Source organism: Engystomops pustulosus, chromosome 4, assembly GCF_040894005.1.
Source record: "Engystomops pustulosus chromosome 4, aEngPut4.maternal, whole genome shotgun sequence".
Classification (NCBI taxonomy): Eukaryota; Metazoa; Chordata; class Amphibia; order Anura; family Leptodactylidae; genus Engystomops; species Engystomops pustulosus.
Window position 1 is genome coordinate 77,612,515 of NC_092414.1, and position 19,877 is coordinate 77,632,391.

The window sequence follows — 19,877 nt, forward strand, 5'->3', positions numbered from 1 at the left end:
GCAAGTGCCCTCCGTGATCGTGCTGGAATCTGCAGTCTTTTGAGCTTTCTATACTCGTGTGGGCTTACACGTCTATCCGAGCACCTTGGAGGCCTGCAAGAGAGGAACTACTGGTGAGCTGGCTTTTTTTCCTTTTTCGTTTTGATATTAGCCGCATCTGAGGTTACACGAGGCGGCTACTCCACGCCCCGGTAGCCTCTTTTCCCCTCCCACTCACCCATCTTCTGCGCGCAGCTCCGCGTAGCTGCGCGCCCTCGTCCGGCGATCCTGCCGTCTGCGCTTGCGCAGAAGAGCAGGCCCACATCTGCGCGGTCACTGCTCCGAAACAGGCGCGGGCCTGCTCTTCTGCGCATGCACAGACGGCAGGATCGCCGGACGAGGGCGCGCAGCTACGCGGAGCTGCGCGCCGAAGATGGGTGAGTAGGAGGGGAAAAGAGGCTACCGGGGCGTGGAGTAGCCGCCTCGTGTAACCTCAGATGCGGCTACTCCACGCCCCAGTAGCCGCATAAGTAAATTTGAATATATGTCTAATAAAAGTTAACAGAAAAGTGTGGGGACGTGAGGATTAGCCCTTAAAAGGGCTATCCTCACGTCCCATTGATCCACCTACCACCCAATCTACCTTTATAGGTAGATTTGTGGTGGTAGGTTTCCTTTAAGAGAACCAAACTGTTATATTGCAACCTGTTATGTTCAAACGGCCCGGATGGATTTGAAGGACATACAAGGACAGTGTTCCCTAAGCTGTCCCTATCTATTTGCTCAGCCTACCAACCAGTCTATGTTCCTTTCCTACAATATTGATGGAGAAACGGATAGTTAGTAAACAGGCAAAGGGTCAAGGAGTCAGAAAACAGGCAAAGGGTCAAGGAATCCAAAATACAGAAGTCAAGATTAATGCTGCTCAAAATAAGACTTATAGCAAGCAAGGAAACAATAGAAACCAAACCATGTGAAACGTTAGATCCCAAATCCAGAAGATGATTGGGTCAGTTCTCTGACATCACACAGGGCAGATGAACACTGAAGAAGTGTGAGTAAAGGAAGATTCTGTCTTCTCAGAGCAAAATGCACTGGAGAGAGACAGGTGTGGTGGAAATCATTTAAGACAACTAAAGTAGGAATATTGAGTCTAGTGAGGACAGAAATAAACCAATCATACGTATCAGTCGCACTTCACGGTCAGAGGATAGCACTGAAGTCCAAATAGCCACATGTATTACACAACCCTTCTGCAGACTTTTGACAGCAATTTTGGAATTATCCTTTCAGGATGTTCTAATGTTATGTTATGGACCAAAAACTTATGTTTATTTTCTTTCCTAGGTGAAAGACCACCTTGAAGAATTGGATATTCCATATTTTGCAGTGGAACTAGACAAAATAAGTAAGTGTCCCTGTTTTTGGATCTCTAGTTCAGATTAATGAGCGCAGGCTTTCTGCTTCAGCCCAGGACCAACTATCTGACAGTAGAGAGCAAGTGGACAGTAGAGAGCAAGAGAGTAGATATTGTCCCTGCTTTGTCTTAGTAGATTTTGATGGTAGATTTCTTGATCAAAATCAAGAATGTTAAACCAGGGACACTTACTCATAGATTCATAGCACTATGACTGTGGTAATCTTCTTCTTTCTAAAATAAACATTTATAAATATGCTAATGAGCCTGAGGGGCTCTGGTGGCTGTTTTCAGAGTCCTCCGTGATGTATTTTCACTGGTTGTTACAATGAGCAGAGCAGGAGAGGGTGAGACATGTTCTGCTAATTGTATCAACGAGTGAAAAGACATCACTGAGGGGTTCTGGAAACACCTATCAACTTTAATTAGCAAAACTTCTTAGCATAATTAGCTTAAAAGTTGCTTTAAGAAGGAAGGAGGCCATGGATAGGAGTAAGAGCCATGGATCTATGAGTAAGGGCTCATGGATAGAATATATTTGGTAAAAGAATGGTAAGGAGAAACTCTGTTTTAATATTAATTAAAAAACACAGGGTGTATATACGTTTGAGTATAGTTGAATTTAGGGTGAGGTCAGTACTAATTATAAACATGGTGAACCTATTTACCATCAGTAATAAATAATAAATAGAAGTCAATCAATATAGAGTTACCAATATCCCATACTTAAGCTCCTTATTATTTCAATTCTTTACTCCTTCGAATTGAGACTTGCATTTGATATAGGGTCAGTGATCTATATTCCCAAAATAGAAAAAGGCCCTTATTACTGCATTTTATATACAATTCTTGGCAAAGTTGTGTGCATAATAGTGGATTAGAAAATATTGACATTATGAAGAGGACCCTCCTCCCAGGATCCCTTTAAAAAAATAAGAGCTAATATAACTGTCAGGCTTGTGGGTTGTGGATCCACTGGACCACTGCAGACGATGACTCAAGCCACTACCTGGGACCGGAGTCTAAGTGCTACCCGGTTTTCACCAGAGCCCGCCGTGGTACCACCAGGTTGTTCCTCAGGCGTGACTTGTCTGCAGTGGCGGCCAAGGTTGAGGTACAAGAACGGCAATCAATCTCGTGGTCAAAGTCCAGGCACAGGGTCAGGGCAGGCAGCAGAGATGCAACGTCAGAGTTCAATCCGGGGTCAGCAACAGGAGGTCCAAGCAGAGGGGTACGGGATCACACCGAACAGCAGCACGGAGGATCACTGGTACATGGAAACACGGAGGAGCTCAGGTAACACAGGAACACGGAGGGACACAGGAACGCAGGAGACACAGGAACGCAGGCTAATCGCAGTAAAGCTTTCTCTCAGGTTGTGAGGCCAAAGATCCGGCAGGCCTTGCAGGAAGAGGCAGGCTTAAATAGATTTGGGCAATATGGCCAGCGCCAATTAATGGCACGCTGGCCCTTTAAATCTTGAGAAGGAGCCGCGCGCGCGTCCCCGACAGCTAGGGGACCGCGGAGGGGAGCGAGCCGGGAGCCGAGCCAGGTGAGACGCGCTGGCGGGGGCTGGGCAGCACGGGTGAGCCCGCGACCCGCGATATGGGTCGCGGGACCACCGGTGACAATAACAACTCATCACTGAGTTCATGACTGATATAAAAAACGCTCAATGGGGCACATTTACTAAGAGTAGTGCAAACTGCACTAAAAGTGTTTTGCCTGAGCATAATTCCAGGGTTCTCCACAAAATGGCACATGCTCCACAATTGTGTCTGAGAGAAAACTGGAGCTCCGCCTTTAGTAAATGTGGGCCAGTAAGTCATCTCTGATACTCACATCGCCTGCCCATTATTTAAATTAAGCCACCATAGAATATCACAGCTAAAGAGAACCTGTCACCAGGTTAAACCCCACTAAACTACTAGCTCCCTCAGGTGGAGATTTAGATGTTGTTTCTAAATTCCCTCTTTTATGTGGAATCTCACCCATTTTCCTTTTTAAAAAATCTCCTCCAAAGTCAGGCAAATATGATTTTTTTCTCCTCATTTTCACATGAGCTGAGGCAAGTTTAGTGGATGCAGAGGGAGTATCACTATCTTCTGTTCTATAGCACCTATGAACATGCTTATTGTGTCATATTAAAAATAAGAATCCCAACTTTTGGAACACATAAGGCTCATGGCTTTGACAGCTACAGAACCAGAGATACAGGCAGCTAAATATACAGTTGGAAATGCAAGCTGCAGAAAAAGTTTCAGTTCCCGCCTATTAATTTACCTGCCTGTATGTTCACCTATTATTTTGCCTGCCTGTAGCTCACAGAACCAATGCTTTGGGAAGATGAGACTCTTATCTTTAATATAACACCAGCAGCATGTTTCTGACTACTATAGAACTAATTATAGGGGCCTCTTAAGTGACACTACCCCTGCAAAAATTAAACTTGGAGGATATTTTTTTTATAGGTAAATGGGTAACATTTCACATAAAAGAGGGGATTCTAGAGAGAACATTTCATACCCTACCCGAGGGGCTGGTAGTTTAGTGTAGTAAAACCTAGTGACAGGTTCCCTTTAAGCATACACCGCACCAAAGGCACATACACAGTGAAGCCTGGTGTACTATAACACTTTCACTGAATGGTCACACAGGTGATGGGAGATCCGAATAGAGACAATTATAAATGTTTGGGTTTTTTTTATTCAAGGCCCAGACGTAAATATTATACGGTAAGTTGATTTGGAAAACCAAATCACTGGTCCATAAGGACCCGTGGGTGGTTTTGAGGCCCAATTTACCCTGACAGGCTCTCTTGAAGTGCATGAGCGCAGCACCTGGTGGGAGCTGAGATAGCTCTTAAGCTACATACTGCACTGTCTAATTCCAGCTCTGTCCATAGCATGTATCAGTAGATTGGCAGGAGAAGTGGTACACGTACCCCAATCGTTTGATGCTTGGAATTATATCACTGGACCTATTAATGAGCATTCTCTTTCAATTATATTAATATCTGCCCTTTTTTTTGCTCTCACTGGTTAAAAATGATTTGGCTTTGCCTTCACATTACCACGTTTGTTTACATGGAATTAATACATGGAAAACAACAATAACTTGGTTAATACATTTATCTAAATACACGGGTAGGTCACCTTTATACAGGACTTACACTATTTATATAATACCAACTTCTAATTACTCTAATAGTCCAAACAGGATGTTTGCTTCATAATAAAATGTGCAGCCCGATTTATAGAGAGGAACATCTGAAAGGGATTATGATATTGTGTTTTGTGCTTTGTCACTCAACATCTCGTGCTCAGAGGTGAGCAGATGTTTGTACCTGTAAAATTGCCAGAAAGCGAATGATATCTTCTTGCATATAATTACATCCAGGTTAGACTGGCGAGTATTAACGTTGATCCTCACCTTTATTAAACTTCAGAGAGGTGATTATCTGTGCCGTAAATTTAATTAAGTTGAATGTCACTCAATTTAAAGAGGGTTGGTTCAAGTCTTAAAGTGTAGGTAAAATGTTGATTTAGCAATAAATGTATAGAGAGAAAGGGGGACCCGTAAAGATTTATTAGACTACATCATTGAAGACCGGGGCATAACTTCAGGGGTAGCATCCATAGCAGCTACTATGGGGCTCAGCGTGTCAGGGGACCCCAGCATCTGGGGTATTGGGTGTGTATATGCTTTATGTGTGTAGTGTGTGTATATACCTGTATGTAGTGTGTGTATATATATATATCTGTATATGGTACTGTATGTATCTATCTTTGTATTTGCTTTATGTGTGCATATATGTGTTGTATATACACTCTACATGTGTGCATATGTGATGTGTATATGCTTTATGTCTGTGTATGTGCTGTATGTATGTATATATGGTGTGTATATACTGTGTGTAATTGTGACTCACAAGTGTGAGTATACAAATATGTATACTTTTATAAGGTGGAAGGGGCCCTGCATCACCAAGTTACGCTCCTGATCAAAGAGTTTCAGTTCTACCATGGAACATTTTTGAAAGTGTTGTGACTTTTATCGCAAAAATTGGATCAAGCTGAAGATGAAAGTACCCACCATACAATACAGAGAATGGCTGACAACCGATTCCTGTTTTCTAAGGGCATGTTCATATGAAAAACCATGCCAAAATCCCCCTTCCATGGAAACCATTTGGTGGCCATTGAGTTTTTTTCAGTGATTGGCTTTGTTAAATGATTAACCCATTTTCTTTTTGTGTTTCTTTTATTTTTTTAAAACATTTATTTGGTATGCATTAAAAATCACTCAAGATCACAAACTACATGTAAACAAGAAAACCATTTCAATAATACCACGTGTTCATAAACAGGAACATAAACATAGGAACGGCCACCGGTATCAGACATAGCTGAGTCTACCACCTTGCATAAAAGTAGGAAAATAGACTGTCTGTTCCTTGTCTTACCAGTGTGGACCCAAGTCTAAGGGATGGAGCCTGAATGTGCTGATTTTGATTTTAATGCCATGAGATCTTTGTTTTATTATGAAACCATTTTTTCTTCCTCCTGGCTATATATATAATCTGCAATACCTTAATTTATTTATTAAGAAACTTCAATATGTTCATGAGGTTCTAATTTTTACAAGTGTGGTATGTATTATTGTTGAATGCTAACCTTAGTTTCAAAGCATATTAAAGCAATTTGGCATGTGTTTCTTGTGGTGAGTAAACAACCAGGTCACATGGACTAATATTATATTTATGCAAATCAAGTCTATAAATGGAAAGACACCAGTAATGATACAGTTAGGGAAATATTTGGTGAAATGTTTTTGTCATGTTTTTCATTCACACAAAATGTCTGTATTGACTTAAATATAAAATTGATTAAATTAATTAGAATCAAAATTGTGAAAATTGAAGGTGAAAAAAGTAAAAGGGGTTGGCTCATGTTGTTTCTTATGTGTGTAGGGGCAGGATATTAGGTAATTTACCAATATACATCTATTAAAAGTTCTACTCTGCTTAGTTGGATGTTTATAAAGTTTTAATGCACAAGTGACCAACCAATTTATCTACTGTGATTATGAGAGAATGACAGTAATATAGCATTTCTCTTGCCATGATTTGAGGAAAGGATATCATGTGGGTTAACAGTTTAGCAGTAACAAGATGACCTTCGAGGAATAGGTTAGAGGATTAGCATTGCTCTTGGCCAGGTTGCTTTGGTTAGAGGCAAAGTAAATACTTAATGCAGCAGAGGAGATAGAATGGTGTTAGGTCAGAAATTGTCTTATTGACTGAATGGTAATGGATACATTGATACATTGGTCGGACAGACCAAGTGAAGACTGTTCTGTGATAAGAGGCCTCACCCGAAACATTATGGCTCCCTACTGCAACCAGCTCTAACTTGACAAAGGTTGAGATGATCGAAACGTCGTAATTTTTTGATCTGCTATATTTGAATTTCATACAATTTTGTCCAATGGTGAAATAAACACAAAGAAAAATAAGAAATTTACTGTGTGTGCCAAGTTTTTCACAATGTTCTGTGATAACAGTCATAAATAGATACTGTAGCTTTCAATCACTTTAAGACATCTCAACTTACATTAGTCAAACATATTGAATATGAATATAGAATATTGAGTAAATGGAGAAGATCACATCATTACTGTAATCTGTAATTAACTTGATAAGTAATAGCCAGAGGAACTTAAGGTTTCTCCATTTAGTTCCTTTAGAAGTGTTATTATACTCTCCATAGTACGTCACCTGGAATATCCCAGCTTCTTTTCCAGTACATGTGAAGTTTGCAAGTCATGGTTACTCACACGTTGGGGAGAGTGAGGACCTGGAGGTGTGGGGAAGTTTTACAGACAGTGTGGTTATGAAATACAAGGTCCCTCCCTTTTTTGGCTAATCTTGGATGCACAGTGTATAAATGAACATGTCACATATCATTACTTCCACAGAGAACGGGCAGCTCCTCGAAAAGGAGCTCTACAAATATACCATGGAGACAGCATTACCCAATGTTTTTGTGAAGGAAAAGCTTATAGGAGACTACAATGACATTATACAGGTACATTTGTTTTATACTACAATTCATTTTGTTCATGTTGTAGTGTAAATATATATATGTGAACTTATTAACCACAAAAACCTGACAGGTCCCAATGTAAGAAAGTGTATGGGGGGGTATCAGTATCTGTTAAAGAATGGATCTAGCAAAGTGTTAGGGTAATTTGCTAATCAATATTATGGAAATAAGAAGCTATTGATTTTCATTTGAGAGAATTTTCCTAAAACCCATGCACTTGCATTGTAGAGTAGAGGTGAAAATTATGAGAAATTCTGCAACATATCGGCCATGTCTGACCTCCGCTCTTAAACTAATGTTAAAGAGGATCTGCCAACAATTTTGGCAATATAAAGCCATAGACAGTGGGTCAGTCCTGCCCCCTAAGGCTGTTACTTGGCTGCTTCTGTTGGCCTCATAGACAGTGAGTAGAATTGCAGGGCACTTGTATAACCATCATACGTGTATCACCTATTCTGTTATTAATGGGAGAACCACTTTAAATATTAGAAAACATCCTGCGTAGCATTTGCTTTAATTATTCAACATAGTTTGCTGACTTTAAATTATGTTTGGTTCCTCTTGACTTAGAGCGGTGCATTATGGGAGTTCAGGTGATAGATTAACCATCAGATGTCAGCTGCTAGGTCACACCTCTGGTTGATGCTCAGCTAAACTGCTTTATCAACAGAATTATAATAACAACTATGTCTATAAATGGAGAAATAACATGTTATAGTAAAGTGTGCTCAAAACGCTAAAGCATAAGGAAGCAACCTACACAGTTCCTACTTAAATCAATGGACTGTCAGTGTAAGGGTGATGCCACACATGCCGTTTTTGGTCCGTTTTTAGTTTTTAGTCCGTTTTTCCCAATTATCTTAATAGATAAACAGGTTGTAAGCAGCCAAATGCATGGTAAACGGCCAAAAACTGACTTAACACGGATGTTTAAAAACGGACCAAAAACGCCATGTGTGGCATTACCCTAAAGCTTGGACGTACATGAAAAGTCTTCCATGAGCACAAGTAAGAGTAAAATACTTTCTGTGTAGTTCTTCTTTACTATGGTAAATTGACAAGGGTCTATCATGGTTTTACTTTCAAGCATTCGGAACTAGATAACCGAGTGGAATATAATTCTTAAATAGAATGTTATAATAGAATTCTATATAATTTACTATTCCATGCAACAAGATTAGTCAAATGAGGAACGATTTTTATTTCTCAAAGCTAATGAGTATGATATACAGTTTACTAGAAGCTACGTATGTAGATGAGCTCAGCTATGTTGCACGTCACATGAGCTGCTGCCTGGATTCTACTTATTTTCCCGGAAGTGTGGGCACGTGGCTGACACACCCGAACGTATAGTCACAGATTTCTTAATTCTCATTAAGTAGCTTCAAGTTGCTGACAGTATAACCGGAAGATGAATGAGTCAACAGATCAGATAATGAATGAATACCTGTATTGTCTCTCCTACCTGTGTAAGCTGCAAGCTACCATGAAATAAAAGTCATGCAAATGAAATGGGAGATCAAATTGGGGGGCTTTTATTTATTTGCTATCTCTTGGCGCCCGATTTAACTGTGTTTTGCTCTGTGATTTTATATTGTGGTACACAGCCTTAATGTATTTGGCGCAGAAGAACAAATGAGAGTCAGAAATGACAAACGGCATTCATAAAGGCTCTTATAAGTTGGAAGACTTGCTTTTTGTTGGTTTTATTATGCCCCAAAAAAGGGGACCAAAAAAGTTGAGCAAAAAAAACCCCCCTGTGGTTAAGGTACAAAATTTAGGTAAACACATAGTAAATGTGGTATATGTGACACTGAAGAACCTGTAATAAACTATAATTCAGAGCCTAATAGAAAACCCATACCCTTATACAATACAGTATTATGCAACAAAACATGGTCCTTTCTGTTAATACAATATTCAACTGTATATCATAGTGACATAAATGTAATTCCAACTGTAATTCTGTTATTTTCTTTTCCTAGTTATCTAAGGATGGCTTGTTCCAGAAATTGTTGGAAGGCAAAGAAGATAAACCCAAGGATGATGGCTATGACTTTGACTTGATTGTTATTGGAGGAGGATCAGGAGGCCTAGCCGCCTCTAAGGTATTAAAACACTTGCTCAGGTTCTTACAAGTAATAAAAAGTTAAAACAAAATAATAGTACTCTTAATATATTGACTTTTCACTAGACTAAATGTGATATATTTTCCATTAACTAGTTATATTTAATGTGAACCTGATACTTACATTATAATTGCTCGGATTTATTTTAATAGGCAAAAAGTGCCAGGAGCAATTAATGGTTCTTTTTATATGAATGTTCAATGCTGTTGTCACTAGAAAACCTGTATACATTTAGTGTTGCGCTTAATGGGAACATTTATCATAGGATTTTCTTGACTTTTCGGTGTTAAAAATGGAGAAAAAATATTTTTTTTTTGTGAATTTTTTTGTTAAAAAATTGCAAGGGTCTTTTCCTGCCACTCCTAAATAGTGGCTTAAACATAGAACCCCCAGAAAACAGTGCAAGACCTGTGCAGTGTAGATTTTTAGTAAGAAGAGTGCCTCCGATCAGTGTCATTATTTAGTAATATTATTTTCTCCATGGCGAATGGGAAGATGAATGTTATGCACATATCTTTACATTTTCTTAACAGGAGGCTGCTCAGTATGGGAAGAAAGTGCTGGTACTGGATTATGTCACCCCCTCACCATTAGGAACCACATGGGGTAAGTCGGAGTTTGATAAAAGTGTAAATGTCACAGGCGCACCCATGTGCCTCCGTGTGACCCCTCTCGACGAAAGCCTCACTTACCTAGCTGCGCTCCAGCGACGGTCTCCTCGCTTCAGTGCGCGCGTCCCCGCCTCCTGGGGCGTGCGTGCTCTGGCTGTCTAAAATTTAAAGGGCCAGCGCACCACTAATTGACGCTGGCCATCTGACAACCTATAAATGCTCAACCTCTTCCTGTGACCCCTGCCGGATCCTTGTGCTTCTACACTAAGAGAAAGCTGTATTCCAAGCCCACTGCGACTATCCTGATTTCCCATTGTGACCTCGATTGCGTTCCTGACTCCAATCCCGTACTGCCTGTCCTGACTTATTGCTACGTACCCAACTCTGATCCTGTGCTGCCTTTCCTGACCTCCTACCTTTCCCTGACGACAAGTTTGCCTTACAATTCTGCACTACCCCTTGGCCACCACCGCGGACAAAGTCGTGCCTGTGGAACGACCTGGTGGTACCACGCCGCAACAAGTCCAACCTGCTTTGCGGTGAGCTCTGGTGAAAACCGGGTACCACTTAGACTCAGGTCCCAGCTGTTGGCTTAAGTCATCATCCGCGGTGGTCCAGTGGGTCCACTACCTCTGATCCTGACAGTAAATTGTCTTAAGTCTGAGAACTACAACACTAAAGAAATCTTTTCATGGCTATAGTTTTTGGTAAACAAGCTACATATGCATCTTACCCACATCACCTGAATTCTAATATTCTTTTATTGTAAAATATTTTTTTTAAATAGCTACATGCAATGGAAGCCATGATGATACTGTCTTATTTTAAATATGTGTTATACAGTACAGGTGTTCCCCGGGTTACGTACAAGGTTCTGTAGGTTTGTTCTTAAGTTAAATTGTATATTTTATAATTTTAGCTCCAGACAAAATTTTTTTGGTATATGTGATAATTGGATTTAAAAATTGTTGGGTTGTCATAAGAACCAGGAGTAACAATACAGTTTAACTGTTACAGCTGTTTATTGTATCCTAAGGCTAAAGTACAGTAAATTACCAACATCCATAGGTCCATTTGTAACTAGGGGTCGACTGTAAGTCGGGTGTTCTTAAGTAGGGGACCGCCTGTATATGTATAGATAGATTGTTACTGTTCATTTATGAATTATGTTGCATTATATTTGTGTTTATATGATTTGCTTCTCCTTTGTACAGGACTTGGAGGAACATGTGTGAATGTGGGCTGTATACCCAAAAAACTGATGCATCAGGCAGCGCTGCTGAGGCAAGCTTTGAAAGATTCCAGCAAATATGGATGGCAGATTGAGGACAATGGTAGGTACTAAATGTTTTCTTTATTATTGTGTGAAATAGGACTGAGTCTTACGTCCTCATTTTTCATAGTTTTCACCTATACACAACTGAGATCCTAGTACAAATCAGATAAAATTACAACATTTTGTAGGGGGGTTTAAAAGAATTTTTAATTCATGACTTACGGTATATGTATGTCATTATTTGTTTATTACTTTATAATATAAATAGATCGAAAGCCTAAAATGAGTTAAGTGTGATAAGCCTCTGATAGCCATCAAAATGTTATACAGTAATTATCCAGAAGCTGATTAGTAATACATTATCGCTCGCACACCAGTGTGAGAACTGGAATAATAATAGTAAGTATGTATGCAAATTGCACATAACTGAAATAGGCGCGCTGCTAAATTGTACAAATTACTGAGTGAACTCTGGGGAAATGATCACAAATTTGCCTGTTTCTGGATCTGTACACTTTAATTGCTATGTCACACATGTGGTAATAATTTCACTTGACATAATTGTGCATTTTCAGGATTATAGCAGCTATAATAAGCATGAAAAATTCTTGACTAGTAAATTACAACAAAATATCCCTGTTATAAAATGTGCATGTAGCCACATATACTTAAGATTGCTGTGTTATTGGCGAGACCTCTTTAACCCCTTAAGGACGCAGCCATTTTGTAGCTTAAGGCTCAGCCCATTTTTTGTACAGGCTGTCCCCGGATTACGTACAAGATAGCATCCGGAGGTTTGTTCTTAAGTTGAATTTGTATGTAAGTCAGAACTGTATATTTTATAATTGTAGATCCAGACAAAAAATTTTTTGGCCCCAGTGACAATTGGAGTTTAAACATTTTTTGCTGTAATGGGGCCAAGAATTATCAATAAAGCTTCATTACAGACACCTTACAGCTGATTATTGCAATCTGGACTATAGCAAAGCATTCAGAAAGCTTCACCAGAGGTCAGAGGGGTTCGTCTGTAACTATGGGTTGTCTGTAAGTCGGGTGTCCTTAAGTAGGGGACTGTCTGTATTCTGACATGCGTCGCTTTAAATGGTTATAACTTTTGAACACTGTTACTTATCAAAGTGATTCTGAGATTGTTTTTTCCCCACATGTTGTACTTCATTTTAGTGGTAAATGTTGGATGATAAGTTTTGCATTTATTTACAAAAAAAGAAAAATTGATGAATTTTTTAAAAAAATTTCCTTTTTCGAAATTCTAAATAATTGCGTTTTCAGGCAGATAGATTTTCCACCTAAATAAGTTGCTGAATAACATTTTCCATATGTCTACTTTACATTTTCATAATTTCTGAAATGTCTGGATAATTTATTTTGATGTCAAGCGGCTTACAAATCGAATATCGATTTTCCAGATTTTCAGAATTGACTATTTTGTGGAAAAATACAGTTTTGATTGAAATTTTACATATTTAACATAAAAACCTCTTTATAATCAACCCATTTTCAAATCTGCATTCCTCAAACTATCAGAAACAGGTTTTAGGAAGATTGTTAACCCCTTGAGATTAATTACATCAAAATGGAGGTGAAATTTAGAATGGTTAAATTGTGCCGGTTATACATTCATGTAGCCCTAAAATTTACACATTTCCAAAAGATAAAAAGAGAAAACCCACAATACAATTTGTTATGCAATTTCTCCCGAGTACAGAGACCCCCGACATGTGGCCATTACTTGTTTGCACAATGAGGCGCAGAAGGTAAGGCGGCCCTTCAGCTGCCAGGATTTAAATTTCTTCATTGGCCTCTTTTGCAGGCTATAAAATTTTAGCTTTTCCATTATTGGGGTCATGTGACGGCATTTTATTTGCAGGATCATATGCTTTTTCCAATGTTACTATTTTGAGGTTGGTATCCCCTATTGTTGAAAATGTAGGAACATTTTTCTGAGGGTATGAGTAGAAAAGTATTAATTCTGTACTGGATTTTTAACTTTTTTTTTTTGGTGTTCACCATATAGCCTAATAATCATGTAATCTTTATTCTATGGGTCACGGGGATACCAGACTTGAATATTTTTTATTACGTTTTGCTAAATTTGCCAAATAAAACCCTAAGGTGGAGAAAAATCTAGAATTTTCGCCATCTACCAAGTGGTATAACATTTTTTACTTTTTGGCTACAGAGCTGGTTGATGGCTTTCTTTGTGGGACATGTTGTACTTTGCAACAGTATCATTATGGAGTACATATGTTTTTTTGATCACTTTTTATTACATTTTTTGTGGGATTCAATAGGTTAAAATCATAATTTTTGGCAGGTTTTTAACAGTTTTTATTAACGGCGTTCATCATGCGGGTTCAATAATTATTTACTCCGGTCGCGGGTGTTACACTCTGGTGTCGGCTATTAGTTACAGCCGGCACCCCGTGTATCCTGATGCCAGTTCTGCTCAGATCTCGAGCTGAACCGGCATCAGCTCCATATATCGGACGCTGAGTGTTAAGTCACTGTGCTCAGCATCCTATGTATCAGACGCAGATCGCTAAGGGGATAAATCTTTGAACTAGTGACATCATGCTTCAAATAGGGCATTTTTCTCCAATGGTATAATACGCCTGACCGCCATGTGTATTTACGACTATGTTGAATCAGTTTATTGATGAACAAATAACAATAAACAAAACAATAGACAATACATCCATGAAATAATGCAAGTATTGCTAAAATTAGAATATATGTATTGAAAAGAAAAGAATATGGCACACAGAAATATTCATCGGTGAAGGGGAGAGATATTTTCCCTACATACGATCTTTGACTCTATGCATTGCAAGGCACCTGATAATAGGAAGTAAATGACTCAGATGTAATATATTTTATATTATAGTTTAATTTCCTATGGTGTGACAGAGCACAATATAGAGTATCCGCATCCCCTCAGTGCCTAAGGTAGTTACACATTGGCAGTCGCAAGAGTCTGCCACCTGGCACGATCTCCAGCCAGCTGTCATTTCCCATGTCAGGGATCTGAGTGTCTAGTAACCTGCACATTGACCCGGAGTCATATTTTAAACAGTTGCCCCTTTCATTGTGATTGTAGCACCTCCTGCCAGTTGCATACTAATCAGAACCGAAACCCAAACCAAAAGAAAACTACTTTATATGTTTGTCTGAATTTAGCCTTACTCCCAGTAGATAAAGACTATTTATAAAATACATATTCTAGCCATTGCAAAACTATTCTTACTGGGTTCTGGAAAACAAAAGCAATACCTAAGATATCCCAAGTCATTTCAGAAATTAACCCATCCTCTAAATATGGAATTAAATTGTCATGAACACTACCTCTGCGGCTAATCCTCTCTCCTCAATCCCTTTCAACAACACCTTTTATAAGACCCATATAACCTGTGAAGGTATTTAAAATGTACAATTAACATTAAATGATATAAAAAAAAGTTGCTCAACTCTACTTTAGAATAAGAAGATGTAGATCCAGTAATCAGACTTAAGTCAGATGCGAGAAAACACTTTTGAGACCAAAAAGTCATCTTTTCACAGAAAATCTCCTTAGCAGCTGTTCGCACTGTGCCGTTCCCGCAATCTTCCAGTAAGGATCAGAGTCGTCACCGGAGGGCTATGATAATATACATACTGTACGTAGTGCAGATCATCCCAGTATATTCAGTAAAAATAAAAATTTTATTTCCATATTCTCACAAATAACATTTTAAAATGTGTATTGTATAAAATCATGGACCTCACACGCCAAAAGCATGTTTCCCAATTCAGGTTTCGCCTGTTCCCACTCCTACCGGAAAAAGCTGAAACAGATTTGTGAGTACGGTATATGGAAATGAAAAAATAATCCTTTTTAAGGATTATACTGGGGTGATCTGCACTATGCTGTGTACCAAAGCCCTGATAGACCTCCATTGACAACGCTGATCCTTACCTGACGGTTGAGGAAAAGATGCTGAGGAGATTGGCTGCGAAAAGACGTCTACTTATTCGGAAAGTTTTCTCTGTATTTATATAGCTATATGTGAGAACACTTTTTTCCTTTTTATCTACTAACATTGAAGGATGTATACATTGTTACATATTGTTCTCTACCCCTACTGATTGTTATAATATATTTTAAAAATCAAATACAAACTATTTCTTAAAAAAATGGTGAAAACAGAAAGTGATTTAGCTCATAGGTAGCACAGCATATTCAAAACTAGTTAAATCTGTCACTCTCCTTACCTTGTATACTGTTAAGTACATAACATTATTTCTTTTTGCTTTTCCTTCAAAAAGTACAACACAACTGGGACGTTATGACAGAATCTATCCAAAATTACATTGGCTCTCTGAACTGGAACTACAGGGTGGCACTTATGGAAAACAAAGTCAAATATGAAAAAGGCTTTGGAGAGTTTGTGGAACCGCACAAGATAAAGGTAGGGAGTTTGTTCAAAAACATAAATGTATCAGGAGATGTGTTGTCTTAAGTTGACACTATGAGAAAATGGACCACATAGTAGCTAGAGAGTGGTGTCTATACTCCTGGTTAGTAAAGGTTCAGAAGCTGACATAGGGGCCTATAGGTGCATGAGAGGCCAGAACCACTTGGTAGACCACTGTGTTTATATCCCACCCAGATGACTCACGGTTTGGTCTACCAGGTTTATTATTACTTGACCACCTAAGTCATAGGGAAATGACATACCTTAAATTGTAATATATGGCCAAAAGGTGAATTAATAAAGGCCAAAAAATGACCTTTGTTAAGCTACAGCTGTAGTCATTTTTTTATTTCTGTGGGGCCTAAGTGTCAAATATGAGGACACTTTTTATAGGTTTATATTAAAAGTTTTGTTGTATTAAAGAAAATCTACCATTAAAATCAAGTATGATAAACCAGTGGCACTTATTTATAGATCCAGGCACTGTGACTGTGATAATCTTCTTATTTTTTTTATACATGGCCTCCTTCCTTCTAAAATAAATATATAGAGAAAGAACAGGGGAGGGGTGAGACTTGTTCTGCTTATTGTAACAACCTGTGATGCTGCTTCACTGAGAGGCTCTGGAAACACCTACCAGAGCCCCTCAAACTCATAAGCATATTTTAATAGTTTATTTTAGAAGGAAGGAAGCCATGGATTACAAATATAAGAAGATTACCACAGTCACGGTGACGGGATCCGTGTCTCTAGTTTATTATGCTGGATTTTGATCCATCTTGCGTATTAATCCTATAACAGATTCCGTCTTGCTTAACAGTACTATAACAGATAAAGTTATCACATCATCTAAATAAATATGTTTTATTAAAACATTGCTGCTGAGGAGGAGGGGATGTGATGTATATTTTCTAATAGTGTCTACAAAAATAAAAAGATGAAATGTAACATCTTTATAATCGTCTCATTGTTGTAAATTAATAAAGGATACATAAACGAAGCTTGTTTTATAAGAATATGCACTGATGGTAAAATCTCAGGGCAAGACACCAATGTCCGATCAGTAGGCATTTGATACTCCTACAATCTTCTTAACTAATGGAACACCACAGTCTCCTCATTGTTTTTTTCAGACACAAAAATATTGTTGAAGTAGCAAGGGCGCAGATTTCTATCTGTTATGTATGAAGTATACTGCAAACATCAGTCTTTTGTGGGGTTATGAACATGTAGATTACATGGAAATATGGCATATTTTTAACCACTGTAACAACGGAAAGGCATATTTAATTCCATATTTTTCTCTTTAAAGTCAACTAATGCAAGAGGAAAGGTGAAGTTTTTTACAGCGGAAAAGTTCCTTGTAGCTACTGGAGAAAGACCACGTTATCTTGGCATACCTGGTGACAAGGAATACTGTATTACAAGGTATCAATAGTAATTGCATGCTATAAACAGACAAGGAATAATAACTGAAATATTATTTTCTAGAAAAAAAATCACTTATTATCTTCTCATGATATCTGCAATGTTGTATTGATGGCATCTTAGAAGGGCAGAGAAACCATGTAGAATAACCAATAAGGCTGGATTCACACTCAGTAGCCCAAATATATGAAAACTGTTTGTCTCGCTAATTCGCAGATTGTAACAGATAATCCAGTAGTGATGCACCCTCATTGTTAAAGGGGTTCTCCCGAGGTTGCAAAAACATGGCTGCTTTCTTCCAAAAACAGCACTACACCTGACCACGGCTTGTGCCGGTATATTTTAACCTCGGTAGAATCCCTTTAATCTGGTCTGTTTTTAGGATGTGCACACCGTTGCACTTTTATTTGTCTTGGTACACTTTTCTGCATGCTGTTGTTACAGAATTGTGGTGAAGCACAGTAATAAATGCGGCGCATACTCCCATTTGGGTGCACAGCTTTGTAAAGTGTCAGACAAAATGCAACCGCAACACAAAAGAGGCGAAAACACTTAATAAATACATGTGCAAGCACCAAATAAAAACGTAGACAAAAAAAACTTACACAGACAATATATATGGGACAGTATATATATTTGGGACAGTATTTTTGGGGAAAAACACCAAACGCAAGGAACAGATTCAACAGGAAGAAGTGTAAATCCTTCCTTTATATTTTCCTTTTGAATCTAAAAACTCAAACAAAAACTGTAATTGGACAGAGCATAGTCTATAACTGCACCAGAATGATCAAAGTACCCAACGCAGATGATAAAATTCCCTAGTCTTACTTTTCAACATCTATTTGTATAGCTTGGTTTATGCCAACAAATGGAGCAACTGTATGTTGTGTTTGTATATGCCCCTTTCAGTAGGAAATGCCATCCTAAGAACTGTCTAAAACCTTTGATAAACTTGGTGTAGGATATTTTAGATTTCTGTCTGCCCCACTTTATATCATAACACCCATAGGATAAAAACACAATAATATAGACACAGCAATAATTTATGTTGGTTCAGTTTCTGGATAGTTCTACTTGTTTTCTTTTTTTTTATTTTTCTGAACACTTCATATAACTAATGTATAGAAGGATAGGAATACTAGAAGTCAAAAACTTGTACTGCAACTTAAAGATTTATTTCTATTAGAGTAATTGGCATATCCTTTTGATTGTTGAGGCATGTATTACTATAAAAACATGGCTAGGAATGAATTAATATGGATAACATTTGCACGTGGCTTATGTGCTATAAATTTAAAATATCTATTTTGTAATTTATTACAGCGATGACCTCTTTTCGCTGCCATACTGCCCTGGGAAGACACTAGTGATCGGTGCATCCTATGTTGCACTGGAGTGTGCTGGTTTCCTGGCAGGATTGGGGCTAGATGTTACTGTTATGGTGCGCTCAATTCTCTTAAGAGGATTTGACCAGGAGATGGCTGAGAAGGTTGGCGAATACATGGAGGAACATGGAGTGAAATTTATCAAGCACTTTTTGCCAAAGAGGGTAAAATATTGTTAAAATATTTTTTATATTGTATTTTTCTGGAAAAGTTCTGGTAAGGATCATCGCTAGAAATATATGCATTGGATTTAAGCTGTCATCTTGTTATCTTGATCTGTATTTGCCACTTTAGAATGAATAAATACACAGAGGCTACATGATGCATATTAAATTATCATAATGAACATTTTGCAAAAAAATCCCAGCAAAAATAACGTAATTAAAATATTTTAGCACAGAAGTATACCATTTCTACATGACCATGTTGCCTTTCACATAGATATATTCACAAATTCCTGTGTTAAGGATTAAGACGCCTTCAGTTGTGTTTAGATTGGATTGTTCCTAACATATTACATTTTCTCTGCAGATAGAGCAGATAGAAGAAGGAAAACCTGGGAAATTGAGAGTTACATCTCAGTCAACCGATGGCTCAGAGATTACAGAGGAATACAACACTGTGAGTAATGAATACATGATTAAGGCATCCAATAACTTAACAAATATACACATCAATGAAAATGTGCAGACATAGATGGACAATGTTAAACAAGTGTCTGAAACAACTTATAATACCATACTTATTGTACAATGCATTGCAGGTTTTACTGGCTATTGGAAGAGATGCATGCACAAGAAAAATTGGTCTGGACATACCTGGAGTAAAAATTAATGAAAAGTATGTATAGTAGTGCTACAATCATTTGTATTCTTATTGGCGTCATGTACCACCATATTGCAACTGTAGGGAAATCTTCTTTTTTTAAGGTCTCATGCACACAATTGTTGTGGGGTTGGGTCCGGTCATAGAATTGGCAGCCAGATCACAGCCCCACACGGTTACGGTGCGGTAAGCACGGCTGGTCTCAGCTTTCTATGAAGAGGGGAGGGGTGAGAGTGTCACCCTTA

At 38.3% G+C, this 19,877-nt stretch overlaps 1 protein-coding gene across 1 annotated transcript in view; it reads left to right on the forward strand.

Annotated features, from left to right (window-relative positions):
• The window catches only part of TXNRD1 (thioredoxin reductase 1), a 45,641-nt gene that overhangs the window by 14,415 nt on the left and 11,349 nt on the right, over positions 1–19,877 (forward strand). Inside the window, exons 3-12 of the mRNA XM_072146437.1 lie at positions 1,327–1,387; positions 7,376–7,485; positions 9,489–9,611; positions 10,166–10,238; positions 11,458–11,577; positions 15,843–15,985; positions 17,304–17,419; positions 18,746–18,971; positions 19,339–19,428; positions 19,571–19,647. Of these exons, the coding sequence (XP_072002538.1) occupies positions 1,327–1,387; positions 7,376–7,485; positions 9,489–9,611; positions 10,166–10,238; positions 11,458–11,577; positions 15,843–15,985; positions 17,304–17,419; positions 18,746–18,971; positions 19,339–19,428; positions 19,571–19,647 (1,139 nt within the window). The remainder of the gene's footprint in view (positions 1–1,326; positions 1,388–7,375; positions 7,486–9,488; positions 9,612–10,165; positions 10,239–11,457; positions 11,578–15,842; positions 15,986–17,303; positions 17,420–18,745; positions 18,972–19,338; positions 19,429–19,570; positions 19,648–19,877) is intronic.